This window comes from Idiotropiscis lumnitzeri, chromosome 2, assembly GCF_059441095.1.
Source record: "Idiotropiscis lumnitzeri isolate Australia: NSW breed Sydney's pygmy pipehorse chromosome 2, RoL_Ilum_1.0, whole genome shotgun sequence".
NCBI classification, from domain to species: Eukaryota; Metazoa; Chordata; class Actinopteri; order Syngnathiformes; family Syngnathidae; genus Idiotropiscis; species Idiotropiscis lumnitzeri.
Window position 1 is genome coordinate 5730426 of NC_142392.1, and position 14451 is coordinate 5744876.

A 14451-nucleotide genomic window follows, 5' to 3' on the forward strand; every position below is an offset into this window, starting at 1 on the left:
GTTCGATAATTCGTAAATTTTGTAATGTTTGTAACAGGAACAGTAACATTAGCATCAATGCTATTGGCTAACCCAACGCGTGTCCTGGCCGGTCCACTTCAGGTTGCCTTGGTAACAACAGAGTTCCGTATATGACAACGCACCGTGCCTTTCAAATAAATTTGAATACCACTTGGGCATATACCAAAAAAACAAACGGTAAATTTGTCACTTTGTCCGTTGCTAACGCTAACGTGTGTCCCGTCTGGCCCGGCATCAATGCAGTCAATTCAAAAGGTTTCATAATGCCGCTTTCATAAGTTTGCAATGCATTCCGAATTAGCCGAGCCATTTGTGTATGTTGTCAACATAAAGCGTTAAGAACTGACCCGATATGCGTCCACCAATATAAATCCAGCGGTGTCAGTATTGAGAAATGACGAAGACCGACACACAAGTTTTACCGAACACATTGCCGTCTTTATTAGAGCCTTGCCTGGCAGTAATACTGAAAAAAGTGAACTTAGAACAGAAGGTGGTAGCCCACAGCTTTTTTTTTTTTTTTTTCAAACCTCTTTTTTTTCCCTCAATTTTTCATTGTTTCTTTAATAATTTTCTTCATTTTTGTGTGTGTGTGTGTGAGAGTCCTGTGACTCCTGTGGCATGGATAAACATCAATAAAAGAGACAGAGGAAGAGAGAGGAGAGAAAAAGAAAACAAATATACAACTTATATTACACTGTGTTATGCACAAAATATAAATCTATAACTCTATGTTATATTTACATAATTATCTTTCTTGATTTTTTTCAAGTTGAGATGGTCAGATATTTTTTTTTCTTTTTTCGTTGTTGTTATCGTTGTAATTCCGACTTTGTTTTGAGCTCCACTCATGACTTTGATTGTCATAAATAATACGATCGCCTTCTTCATTGTCTCGATGATTGGGGTGCGGGGGGGTCGACCTTGCCAGCAGGGATGATTGACGTCCTGATTGCCCCCCCAAACACACACATATGCCCCTCCCCCTCCTCCTCCTTCCCCGCCTCTCTCCAGCATCATGGCGTGATAACAGGGCTGGCTGTACAGCAAAGTCAAGTCATGAGAAGTCATGGCTCTGTGGAGCTCAAAAAAAGCAACCCCCCCCCCCCCAAAAAAAAAGGGCTCCTCATGGAGTTTAAGATGCCGTACGCACACAGCGGAACACCATTGGTGGGGTAAACACTGCTTTCCTATGATTAAAAAACAAAGCACTATCACAAAAAAACAAAACAAAATATATGTACAGAATTTAATCGAAATATATAAAAAAAAAAATAACGAATGAAAAAGACAGCATAGGACTTGTTTGGTTGTCTTGAATAATCTCTTAAGTGTGTGTGCGTGTGTTGTGTAGATGTGGATTCCAGCCAATGATGTTCCACTGCGTATCCGGCCGAGCTAGTAAACATCTGGGCTTGGAAGGAAAAAAAAAAAAAAATCTTCACATTATACATTTAGAATAAGAATTACAAATAAACGTCATAATAATTATAATAATAATACAAAATATCATGTTCTTCTTTTCTCTGACTAGAGAGTCTGAGTGCTTTTTAAAAATGGGTATTTCCGACGGGTTAAGTCTTCAGCTTGTCCGAGCAGGATTAATACGAAACGTCGGAAAAACTCAAAAGGGAATAAAAATTAAAAAAAAAAAAAAAAAAAAAAAATGGGATGTCGTTTGCATCTAATACCTACAAGGCTAAAATAATGTCATAGAAACCCGATATAGAGAAGAAAAATAAATTATACTGTACATAACTTACTAAACATAGCTGACCATCCTTATAATTATTGTTAATAATATTAGAATAGAGGCAGTTTAGAGAAATAATAAAAATACAGTATTCAAATACAAAACGGAAACACTGACTGGCGGCCCGCTGAGGTCAGCTGGGGGAAAACACAGAACAGTTGCGCGCGCGTGTGTGTGTGTGTGAGACATAGTTGATAAACAGCAGTTAGTTTCTTGTCTTTTTTTTTTCTAGCATGGAAAAGGGGCCAACCCTACACACACACACACACACACACACACAGTTGCATGGTTCAAGCTATGTCGCACTGCTGTTGAGCTCGTGGAGGGGGGGGGGGGAGAGACGGCGCGAGATGACAACGGGTGGATTGTCTCGCAAACACAGTGCTCGTTGTCGTCGACCCCGCCCAGCAAATTATAAATAAAGCAAAAATCAATCCCTCGCTGTCCTTGCTTCCGTGGCGGCAAGGCGGGGAGTTTTGAGAGAAAAAAAATAAAACTGCAAATATCCAGAAATAGATCTCTTGTCAAAAATAAAGGTGGTGTCTTTCAGGTGCTTCACAACAAACTGGGGGGGGGGGGGGAAGAAATGTCTCTTTTTCCTATTATTCTTCAAACTTAGCACAAAAAAAACAAAAACAAAAAAAAAAAACAACAAATCACATTCACAAGCCACTTATTGGCACCGTGTACCTGAGTGAGAATATTATAGAACCGAGAACAGGAAAAAAAAAAAAAAAAAAGCAGTTTTTTTTTCTCTCTTTTAAAAAGTGTCTCTGGAGAAAAAAAAAAAAAAAGGTCCGCCATCTTTAAAGTGTCATCTGTTTTGGCCCGTGACAGGTCCGCTGCTTTGCGACTTTTTTTTGTACAAACGGTTTAAAAAGTCGCTTTTTTTTTTTTTTTTCTTTCTCCCCCCCCCCTCGCCGGAGTGACGTTCCTCGTGGATGCTCCTCGGCAAAGTGTCGGGCTGGCTGGCTTTGTCTTCCTCCCGGATTGTGTAACAGTCAGTGTGGGTGACAGTCCTTCGCTTCAGCTGATTGGTTGGATGCTGGTATCGGGACTTTAATGGGAGGGGCTTTGGGCTCTGTGACGAGTCCCCAAGGGGAAGATACGAGGGGTCAAAAGGGCGATTTTTTTAATTTATTTATTTATTTTTTTGATGAGGGCTCCTCCTATTGGGCGATGTGATTCTCGTTGTCGCTGGCGTAGTCGGCCTCCTCGTCCTCGTAGTCAAAGTCGTCGTAGACGTCGCCGTTGCTGTCGTCTAGCCGCAGCTCCTCCTCCTTGACGCGAGGCTCGTCGCCCTTCAGGCCGCCCATGTGGGACGAGGAATGGTGGTGGTGGTGGTGGTGGTGGTGGTGGTGGTTGGCGTTGGGCTCGGGGCTGCTCGACATGCTCGAGTGCTCCGAGGGCATCTGGGGCGACGGCATGCCCGCCATGGAGAGGGCGCCCGGGTAGACCACGCCGGCCGACGACAGGGGCAGCTGACTCTGCTGCCTGGAACGCACGGGCGGAAGACAAATTCAGGACATTGCTCATTTCCGGTATATCCCGTTTGAGTTTCTCCACTGACCCCACGCTGAAATACTGCCTCATTTCCTGCCGCCGGGAGCGCATGATGGCCTTGTACTCGCCGATGCGCAGCTTCTTGCCGTCCACCAGGCACGTGCGCTTGGGCCGCGGCTTGTACTTGTAGTCCGGGTACTTCTCCAGATGCTGCTTGCTGAGACGCGCCTGCTCCTCGTAGTACGGCTGCTTCTCCAGGTTGGTCATGGCTTTCCAGCGCGAGCCTTGGAAAAGAGGAAGGTGGTGCGGAACGTTAAACGAAGGGAGCTCCTCAACTAACCTCAACGTTGTTCCTTGTCACTCAGACTGGATTCAAATGATTTTTTTGGTCATCTACGACAAAAAAATATTGATGTTTTTTTTTAATAATATCTGTCCGTCAAGTGTGTAATTTCTCACTCGATCCCTCGCATATCCTCGATACCGAATTCCCGAGACCAATTAACGAATTATTACCGGCTAATGATGACTCACGATTAACATAACAAAACGAGGGCGGGATGACAGGACGCTAAAGATTTGCCGACCGGGCTTCAATTGAGCTTGCGTGTCAGTCACCAGTGCAAGACGGTTCCACTCGGGGAAAGTGGGGTTAATGAGAGGACGCCAGGTACTCATCCGCCACTAATGAGGGTTGCTCCCGTCAGCGCCGCTTTGCTCGTGGATCAGAACCAATTGTGTGCGTGTGTGTGTGTGTGTGTTTCCCCCGAGCGCAGCCTCGTATCTGTTCTGAATTTGCGCTTGACTACTGTATGTGTAATGGCTAAAAGCTGTCAGCACTTGGCCGTTCCCATCGGTTCTGCGATCTGTTAGCAATTGAGGTCGAGAGAGATACAGAATGACTGGAGAGAGAGAGAGAGTGAGAGAGAGAGGAGGAGGAGGCTTATTAAAACCAGATTTCCCTGCGTTATAAAACGCTTAGGAGCTCTTTAAAATGTCAAAGCCGATCCCGGCGGTCCGGGGGAAATGTCAGGCGGCGGCGCGTTGCTTGTTTTATGCATAATGAATTATATCATCATTTGTCTGAGGCGCGTTCTCCCCGGACGTTTACGCGACACCGTCGTTTGGAAGGAAATCACTGCGAGTGTGTCTTTGGTGGACAGTCAGGAAGAAGAGACTTTTTTTTTTTTCAGTGGTGAGAGGTCAGGACCAGCAATGATGATACATTGGCAGGTGTGTTTTTTGGCACTCGGGTTGGTCGCTTTTCTGTATTTGATCTCATTTGCATATTGAGGTTTCCTCTCTTTGCGACGTGATCGACTATATTAAAGTCTCTGCGTTGTTTACCGAGGATTTTGCTGATGTTCGAGTTGTGCATGTCGGGGAACGCCTGCAGAATCTTTCTCCGCTCGTCTTTGGCCCACACCATGAAGGCGTTCATGGGCCGTTTGATGTGCGGCTCGCTGCTGCCGCGACCCCGGGCCTCGCGGAATATCCGAGAGTCGGACACACTCGGGGAGCCTAGAATCAAAAAATGGAGGAGGGAACGTAAGGGCAAGTAGGCTAGTAGATATTCAGATATTTCCAAATTTGATGTTTAAATATAATTGTAGGCTGTTATATGCATGCCAAAGCTACAGGTGGCGCTGCAATCACAATTTTAGCAATAGTAAAAGAAGAATTCTGTGCGCAAAAAGGCATAAAACACGCAGTGAATTTATACAAATAAAAATCGAATTGAATTAAAGACAAATAAAATCCCCCCAAAAATTTGAACATCTTTAGCTTGACTGGCGTAACTTAAAAAATATTTATTGTGATGCTGAATAAAAAATACAAACAAATAAAAGAAAATGCAAGGAATGGATGGTGTTAAAATTCAAAAAAAAAAGTGGAAAAATAATCATCCAGTTCATAGTTTTACACATTATTTTAATTTACACACATTTACTTATTTTAAGTAAATAATTGAAGTGTATTTCTCACTTATTAGTTCCAATCTAAAATATTGCGCAGCCTTAAGCTGCTTTCACGTCTGACCAAAATGTCATAAAGAACAAATTATTTAAATAAATATATTAAATTATAATATAAAATAAAACAAAATAAATAATACATAATAAAAAATATATCAAATCAATATAAAAAAGTAAAAAATAAACAAAATAAAAAATGATAAAAATATCAAAAATATATGAAATAAAATATTACACATGACAAATAACGGCAGCGTTGTTTACCGTCAGAGTCGCCGCTCATGGTGAAGTCTAGCATGGCGTGGCTGAACTTGTCCTCGGCCTGCTGCTTCAGCTGTTGACTCAGACTCTCCAAGGCCGCCTTGTCCTGCACACGCAAGGCCTGGGAGTCAGTGAGCGGGAATTAAACACTTGGAAAATGCCTTTGCGTTATGACAAAAAAAAAAAAATGTAATAAAGATGCACATGAGGAGAGTGAGTACGCGAGCCGTGCAATCAAGCTAATTGTCCAAAAAGCATCCGCGTGCATGTTTTGAATACTCCCGGTTTGAATGTTTACGACTCTTTTGGATTTGCAGCCATCTGCGTGAGCCGAGCGCGGCGGCTCGCCGAGGGTCGACGCATTAGAGGGGCTGCGAGGCCACGCCGCCCGGCCCCCTGGGTATTTATTACAGCCAATAAAAGCCTGATTTACTGCACATTTACATGCTTAATGTGCGCTGGAACTTGACGACGCACACACACTGGCAGCATTTTTTTTTTTTTTTGCTCCATTTTAATTATACGACTAAGAGTGGGAAGCAACCCCGTGTTGTCTTCTACAACAACCTTCCAAAAAGTCTCCATTTAGACGTGACCCGAACAAGCTGGCTGCCTGGATGCAGAACGGGCAGAGTGCTAATCACGTATATTCTTTCTATTTTTTTGCTCCAAACAGTTTAATTGTTGCAGATAATTTCCCCCACGTTTTCAGTTCAATAGAGACGAGAGCCATTTATCTCTCTCGAGTCATCTTGCGCGACAGATTTGGAAGAATTATCTGCATGTCAAACAAGTGATCGGACCTCATTGCAAAGGGGGGAGTGGGGGGGGCATAATGTCTTCCACACGCTCAGATATTAAGATTAAATATGATGCCACACACACACACACACACACACACACACACACGCGTGCGCGGCTTTTGTACAGGAGGGGATGAAGAGGGAGACAGAGTGGATGGCAGCCTAGTCTGACATTAAGCCCCAGCGCCGTACACGAGAAAAGTGGATTGAGCGGCTGACACGGGGCGCCGAGACACAAAGTAGCGACAAAACTAATCCCTCCCGGAGTGTCAGAGACGACTCTGTTGTGGCCGGGTTGGGCGCTCAGGCGGCGAGGCTCGACGTTGGCGGGGCACAAAGCCAGAAAAAAAGGAGGGTGGATGGCGCAGAAGTTAACGCACCGGCTGAGAAATCATCGCGGGCGTCACTTTGGATAAAGCTATCGATGTCAGCGACGTAGCGTGACAACCGGAATGAATAATATGGTCGTCCACTAGAGGGCAGAAGCTACAAAATCAACCTCATCCTAAAAGATCATGTGAAAATATTTTTAAAATGATTTTGGAGATTTTTTAACTCTAAAAAAAAAAATGTGCCGGATGTCAATGATGCCGCTTTTAGCACCCATGCTCACCCTGCATGCTTTGTGCGTCCGCGTGTGTTTGTGCCCCCCCCCCCGCGCACCAGCCACGCGACTACCCAATGTGTTGAACAAATAACCACAATGTAGCCACGCTGCCGAGGAGCCGGCGCCGTCACTTCGCGTTAACGTCCCGCGGATGCGCCGCCTCGACGCACACACACGCGCAGCTCGCCAGTGCATGCTTAGGATTTGGATTGAAATATTTGAATTCTTTCAAAACGTCACTCGTATTGCAAGTGTATTTCAAAATGCTTCAAAAGTGGTTGCATAAATGTAGCGTTTGTGTGTTTAAGAGTGGGAGCGTTGGGCTGATTTTGGTGAATGTGAAGGTGCGAGCTGCGGCCAACAGCAGCTCTTGTGCACGTGTGCTTATTATGTACTTACACTGATTTTTACACCAAATTGGGCATGAGGTGAACCGTCATACAGCGGGGGAAGACTGCACAGTGGTAACTTGACTTGCGTGAAATTTCTGTTTTAATGCTGATATTTTGGCAAATGTTCGAAATCATCTCAATTGGGTCTGTCAATTTGGAGAAAATTGAGTGACTGAATTGTTTGGAAATGATTACTTGGGCTGGGCGAGCGTACCGAAACTAAGGTATTGAGTCCTCGTGTAGGCTGCCGATACAACCAGAGATACTTAAGGCAAAAAAAAAAAAAAATATATAAATATATATTGACTTTCGAGCTATACTGTGGCAGAGGCTTTGTTAATGCGTTAGATAAAATTTTCCACATCAAAAATGCTCGTGGTATCGGTGCCTAGTATCGCAAAGAGTGAATACCGGGTCTGAAAAAGAAAAGTAGTATCAAACATCCCTAATAGTCATTTCTTTACCTTGTCGGAGCGTCCGTTGTTGAGTCCGAGGCTGCTGACGGCCGCCACCTTGGCGTCGAGCACCTGCTGCTCCCGCTTGAGCTGCTCCTTCATCTGGCGGGCCTCGGCGAACGCCTTGGTCACGGCCTCGTGGTCGTTCAGGTAGGCTCCCGAAGACAGCGACGACAGCAAGTCTGCTGAGGCGGGAACGAAAGCAGCCAGGATGACTATTATTGGATGTTAGCGACATTTTTTTAATTTTTTGCTTTGGACTTTTTAATGAAGTGAACGTAATTCACATTTGGCGCTGTGTTTATGTTTAAGGGAGGAGGCAGGGGTTTTTTCAGCCAGAATAAATCTTCCCTGTAGCCATGAGGTAAAGACATTAGCATACACTTGAGGAGGAGAGGGGGAGGAGGAGGGGAACTGAATGTGAGTCAGAATGTGCCCCGAGCTGGCATGGCTTCAAGCTGCCTCCATCCGTACCTGCCTTCAGACTCAAGCATGTACAAATGTGCATTCAGCTAAAAAAAAAAAAAAATCTTTAATTACACTTGCGTCGCTGTCCAGAAGAGCAGCCAGGTAACCCCACAAAGTTCCCCCATCACTTGCGTTCGTCGCTAACAAAGCGCCGCCGCTGGCTTATGGGGCCTTTATCGGCGCTAAGCCGCCCCCGCTAATGCCATCTCAGGCCAGATTACCGGCTTCAGATTGGTAATGACAGCGCCGTGAACTCTTTTAGAAGTCGGGGAAATCTGGACGTGAAAGGGGCCAAAAGAAGAAGGTGATGGAATCGGCTGGCAGTCAATTTTAATCTCCCAAAAAAAAAAAAAAAGGGTGGGGGGTGGGTATTCTTCAACACATCAGTGTGTGTGTGTGTGTGAGTGTGTGTGTTCCAGTGACAGTGATGCCAACCATCCAGACAAGTGTATGTGACCCAGATAGAGGGGGAGGGTTCTATTTCACCACACACATTTTTCCCCTTCTAAATCTCTCCCGACAGACGAAAAGCATTTTGGACCACAAAGGCGCTCTCGACAGGACGGTCGCAAAGGGGGGGGGGGGGGGGGGGGGTGAACTTTCGTGACAGTGACAAACACTCGCAAAAAAAGTGTTTGAAATTGAAGGCAGTGACAGGCCTTCAATTTGACTTGAGATGGGAAGATGGATAGGTGCAGAGAGAGCGAGTGCGAGAGAGAGAGAGAGAGAGAGAGAGAGATGCCTCCGGGTGTGTTAGGCCAGAAAATGACAGCTGGAAGATGTTGAAACCGCGTGGACTTCATCACCGTTATACCTTGCCATATTAATATGACTTGTTCGGTTATATGAAATGCATTATCGTTGAAAATGAATTGAGAACATTCAGAAAAAAAAATATATATATATAATTTTTTTACTTGAATTTAAAAGGATTGACAATAGCAGCAAACTGTTGGCAGATTATCCCATGTGCGTGCAGCATCACCGCTAAATGCTGCTGCACCATGTTTGCTTTGAATTCCGGGTTAATTGACTGCTGACCTCAAAATCGGACTGGCTTTATATTCCATTCCATAAAATATATAATAGAAATAAATAAATTCGAGCATTTCCGGCTGATAAAATTACAAGAATTGTAAAGGATGACTTTACTATTCTGTCAATTAAAATGACTGAAAACTATTTAGCTTGTGCAATTGCAATTAAAATGAATAAAATAAATAAATAAATATAAAATTGACTTGCGCAATTGAATTAGTTTTACAATTATTTAGATGATTAAAATGCAACGGACGCACATGAGGGAGACACTCCAGAAAAATGGCTTCCTGTTCCATAAAATATGGCCGACATGCTTCCCATAAAATGCTAGAATTCATCACGCAAATTGTATTGCCCCCCCCAAAAAAATGCCAGTTGGCTCACATTCAGTTTTTCATCGCTACTTTTCAAAAAAGATCTGACTAAAAACACACACACACACACACACAAATGGCAACAAACCCACTGCCGCATCAAAACGAGCACGTCTAGACTCTTTTCCAATTTGCCGGGCCCTCCAATCCCCTCTGAACCTGCAACAAGAACCCTAATACGCCTTCAAGCCGGAGGAACAAATGCACTGGTGACCGGCAACAGATGGCCCCGGCGCGGCGGCGGTGGCTCATCACAAAAGCGTCCGAATATTCCGCGGGGGATCACACACAAACTTTAAACAGTGTAATCCATTTTTCCCGAACAAAAAACATCTGGGACCGCAAATCCACTAATCTGATATTAAATCCTCAGATTTGTTGAAAAACAGTGAGATTAGCCAAGAAGTCAGATGGAGGGGGGGGGGGATTGACGGCCTATTGCACATGGGAGGAGTGATTGTGTTTGAGCGTTTGAGTTGTGTGTGTGTGTGTGTGTGTGTGTTGTCATTGTGTCATTAACGCTGAGTGTTTGCGCTGTCCTGGCTCATGTAAGAGGCTTGTCTAATCTCATTGGTGATACCTCCTGTCTGTCATACGTGCCTCGCTTTATTATTCCCCCGCTTCCCCAAAAAAAAAATAAAAAGAGAAGGGTGTTAATCCCCCTTCCATCTTTCTCCCCTCCCCCATCACCACTTCATGTCTCTCTGTCTCTTTCAGTCACTAATAAACACGTAACAATGCAGCAGGCCCCGGAGGCAAAATAGTGACACGGAGGAGGGGAGGAAAGAAAAAAAAAAAAAAAAAATACAAACACACTAATTATAGCCTGTTACATATGTGAAGTATTTGAACTATCAGCGTGGCGTGAAGAATGGATTAAGCGCACAAAACGGTGATTCATTGATGTCATATTTCACGTACGCGTGTGAGGGTGCATATGGTCGGGGATGATTACGCGCAGCGACAATGGCGGCACTTGCAAGCAAGAGTGCTATTTTGGTCACGGGTGCCAACAGCACATCCAGGAATGTCGCATTTAAAAAAAAAATGGAAAAATTGGATTCATTGCGTGGCTCAAGTGAGACAATTTGAATGTGCGTCACGGCAGCCTTGAGAAGAAACCAAATGCACGGGGTCAGATATCCCATTTCCTCACATTTATTTATTTATTTTTTTTGTAGAACACGTACAGTGGCTTTTTTTCGGGGTTATAATTATGTTCCAATCTGATTTGCATAATCATATATTTGAGTAAGCCTGCTTTTTAAAAATGGATCACTGTAACGATTTGGCGCAGAAGGGGGCGGGTCAGCCATAAAGGTGAATGCGTACATAAGGATTTTCAAGAATATTAAAAATATGCGAGTATTTACGGTTAGTAGTAACAATTTATATTTGTGGCAGGTGTGTTTTGGAATGTACAAAGAGTTGACCAACCTATTGAGCTGACTCTGGCCGGCGGTCCTCCGATGCTGGAGGGGGCGACACTGTGCTTCATGGAGCCGGCGGGGCCCAGCTTGGCGGCAGCGGCAGCGGCAGCGGGGACCTGTGGGGAAGTTGGGGGGGAGTTGGGTGACTTGCTCTCGGATGCCTTAGGCTTGGCCGACAGGTTCAGTGGCTGTGCACCCTCACTGTCCTGCAAAAACCAAAACAGCACAGTGTCGCCCGCTGTGACTACAAATTTGGGAGCGGGAGACGGAGCTTCTCGCCGCTGGCAAAAAATTATAAAAAAAAATAAAAATGAATGGAGCCCATGCACAGCAATCTGAGGCAAGTCTTGGCTGGACAGATGATTCGGTGCATGCCACTGGCCAAACTGCTCATCGCGAGCAGGATAAACGAGACATTGTGGTGCAAACTGCTGACATTCACATGCAAAGTCCGGTCGAGCAAGTCCAGTTGCAGTCAAGCCACCCGTCCAAAACGGGCTGCGATGAAATTTGCACATGCCGCATGCAGGCAGGCAAGCCGTGAACAACATGCACCAAGTTGCTCTTCCCTGAACTTTTCCGCACAAAATGATTTCGTCTTTCAGCAGCACCACTTCCGTGCCCTCCAACAACGGGCTTGTTCCTCCAATAACGTCACGCCGGTGACCACGGCACCATCCTCCCAACCGATCCATCACATTTTATGTGCGTTGGAATCGCGACCACCGCCGTATATTACGATGCTATATTTTAAGCGCGCTCGTTAATCTAAATGAACGGCCCGCCGCTTGCCGTCGACGACGGCAAGACACCTCGGCCGAGGGGGTTGCTATCCCCCGTTTATCGCCATGGCGACGTCACCCCTGCTGTTGACCTAATCCAATCGAGGGGTGGGAGCCTCAGGTGACAGGAAGCGTTCCGCGTAATTAAAACGCCGCCACGATACATTTGATATCAAATATGGTGTTTTCAAATACTAAAAAAACGGAAGAGAAATCTGCTTCTTTATTTTTATTTTACAGTAATTAGTCTAATTGCTGCTTAGGCCGAGCGCTACAATACAGTAGATTCAAGTCCTGTATGGAGTGGGAGGGGGGGGGGTTTCTCTCTCCACTCATTAAGGCTGACTTTCACTGATTCCCACTCCTTAAGCCTCATGAGCCCCTCACAACTCAATTAAGCGCCCCCCCCCCCCCCGCATGGGTACGTGCCTGCATGTGAGCGGCACTTTGGAAGAGGCTGCATGTGTGCGCTGAGGCCTAACCGGATTGTCCTTCATTAGGAGGAGGAGGAGGAGGAGGGGGGGGTCCTCACGAAATCGACGAAGACCCCCCCCCAAAAGATGCCTTCAGTGAGACAATGGGTCGAGGAGGAGAGATAAAAAAAAAAAAAAAAAGAAAAAGAAAACAAGCGAGCAAGGATCTTCGCAATCCTGACCCATATTATGGTGGGCTTTGGCTGGGGGGATGCGTTTGAATATTTATTACAAATAGATAATGCCTCTTTCCTCTCGTACAGTGGATGAGGGAATTTCCTCCCCGAGCCAAGCCAAATCCGATGGTGGGAAGGTGGCCAACCTGCATTATGCCACTGTGGAGGAATTAGTTGAGACAGTCAAGCTGAGAGGCTTGGACCGACTTGTTGTGTGTACATGCGCGCGCGAGGACATTGTTCAACAAGCTCGCAAGTCTTGTGTGTGTGTGTGTGTGTGTGTGTGTGTGTGTGAGGCCTCCAAAGCTTCTGGAAGGCTCGGGAATGTCGAATTAATACAATTGCTTTTGTGTCTCTCTTGGCTGATGAAACAGTTTCAAGCGTCGAGACTGAAAACGCGCTGAGTGACAAAAGAGCCGAAGGGACCGAGGTGTGTGCGTGTGTGTGTGTGTTTTATGTGCCATACATATGCACAACTATTGAATTTGAATGCCCAATTTTACATCGGTTTGCATTCCAAGTGCACAAAAAGCTTTAAACTGATGTACAAAAAAAAAAAAAACCCTCTTTGACTGCCCATTTGTCATATTAAGAAGATTTTTCACGTGTACCTGTTTCTTTTCGAGGAGTGAATGAATTCTCCATGTTGCCATGGAGGCGCCCAAAAAGCAGTCAGCTCACTTGGCAGAGTAAATGATCAACAGTGTTTGTCTTGTTTTTTTTATTTTTTATTTTTTATTTTTTTATAACTTGAGCAGTTTGTGGCTTGAATAATGCATCTAGAAAGAATGAAAATTATATATTGTTTGGAATGAAAAGAATTGCACACAGTAATTGAATTGGTGGGGGGGGGCACGAATGCGCCCCCCATGATGCATCATGCGCACATTCTTTTTTTTTTTTTTACAGTTTTTTTCTTTTTAAATAGCAATTCAAGTAAACTATTTATTTTTTGCACTGCTTCCAAATTCACCCTCGTTTTTTTTTTCTAGCACATCATGATTTTGTAACAATAATTTATTTTATAGTAATATTTATGAACCAAGGGTTAGCTTCAGCCACCAGTGGATTATTATATATATTTTTTAAATGTCATAGCTATAAATTACAACGCATAGTGAAATCCGTATTGTGCAAGCTATAACTCAAAGTTCAGGCAAAAACAAAAAAAATATTGGGAAATGTCGACTTTTTTCCTTTTTTTTAAAAAAATCTGCATCAAAAATACATTTAAAACTATCTCAAATTAAAATATGCTGTCGACCAGTGTGATTTGAAAGCAAAAAAAAAAAAAATGCTTCTCTTGCTTAAGTAAATGTATACTCATAAATAGGTCGGAATAACAATTCCCCCCCAAAAAATTAAATGAATTGTAAAAATCTTTAATTAGGTCAATAATGTTGTGACAGCGCAGTAGCCCGATTCTTGTGCTCCATATGGCGCGTACGCTACACACCCAAAGAGGCAGTCTTGCGTATAAGAACGCTGCGTGTATGCTGCAGTGATTTGTGCTAGTGTGCACTAGTGCGCCGTGGTGTCTTCTTCAACACCTGTGTGTGTGTGTGTGTGTGTGTGTGCGCGCCAGTGTCTCACCCGAGGGTAAAGCACTTAAGCGATGTGTGCCTGAGTCCAAACAGCTGTGAGCAAAGGCAGGCAGCGGGTCTCTAAATGACTCGAGACCTGAGACAGAGCCCACAGGGGGAAAGGCACCTCTGAAATATACATGTCACTCACCCGGAGTGAGCGAGCGAGCGAGAGAGAGAGAGGGCGGTGAAAGAGCGCATGATAGAAGGGATGAGCGGAGGAGCACAGCGGTCACTTGGCCATTTGGGCTCCGCGGGGCCCACCGGGGTCCAGGCGCATGTCAGACGCTCTCGCTGGGCAGGGGGAGGTTATTACGTCTGCCTCCGCCACAGGCCGCGGCACTTTGGGGTCA

General features: G+C 44.9%; 1 protein-coding gene across 10 annotated transcripts in view; it reads right to left on the bottom strand.

The window, feature by feature from the left end:
* Positions 1-755: 755 nt before the first annotated feature.
* sox5 (SRY-box transcription factor 5) overlaps positions 756-14451 on the bottom strand; it is a 65890-nt gene continuing 52194 nt past the window's right edge. For 3 of the 10 annotated variants that reach the window (XM_088288969.1, XM_088288966.1, XM_088288964.1), the window contains 6 exons: positions 11092-11290; positions 7781-7956; positions 5518-5635; positions 4625-4798; positions 3345-3561; positions 756-3268 (listed from right to left, as the gene is read on the bottom strand). In XM_088288969.1, coding sequence (XP_088145095.1) covers positions 2944-3268; positions 3345-3561; positions 4625-4798; positions 5518-5635; positions 7781-7956; positions 11092-11290 — 1209 coding nt within the window. In that variant the 3' untranslated portion in view covers positions 756-2943. The remainder of the gene's footprint in view (positions 3269-3344; positions 3562-4624; positions 4799-5517; positions 5636-7780; positions 7957-11091; positions 11291-14451) is intronic. The other 7 variants (XM_088288974.1, XM_088288968.1, XM_088288972.1 and 4 more) reach the window with 6 other exon arrangements.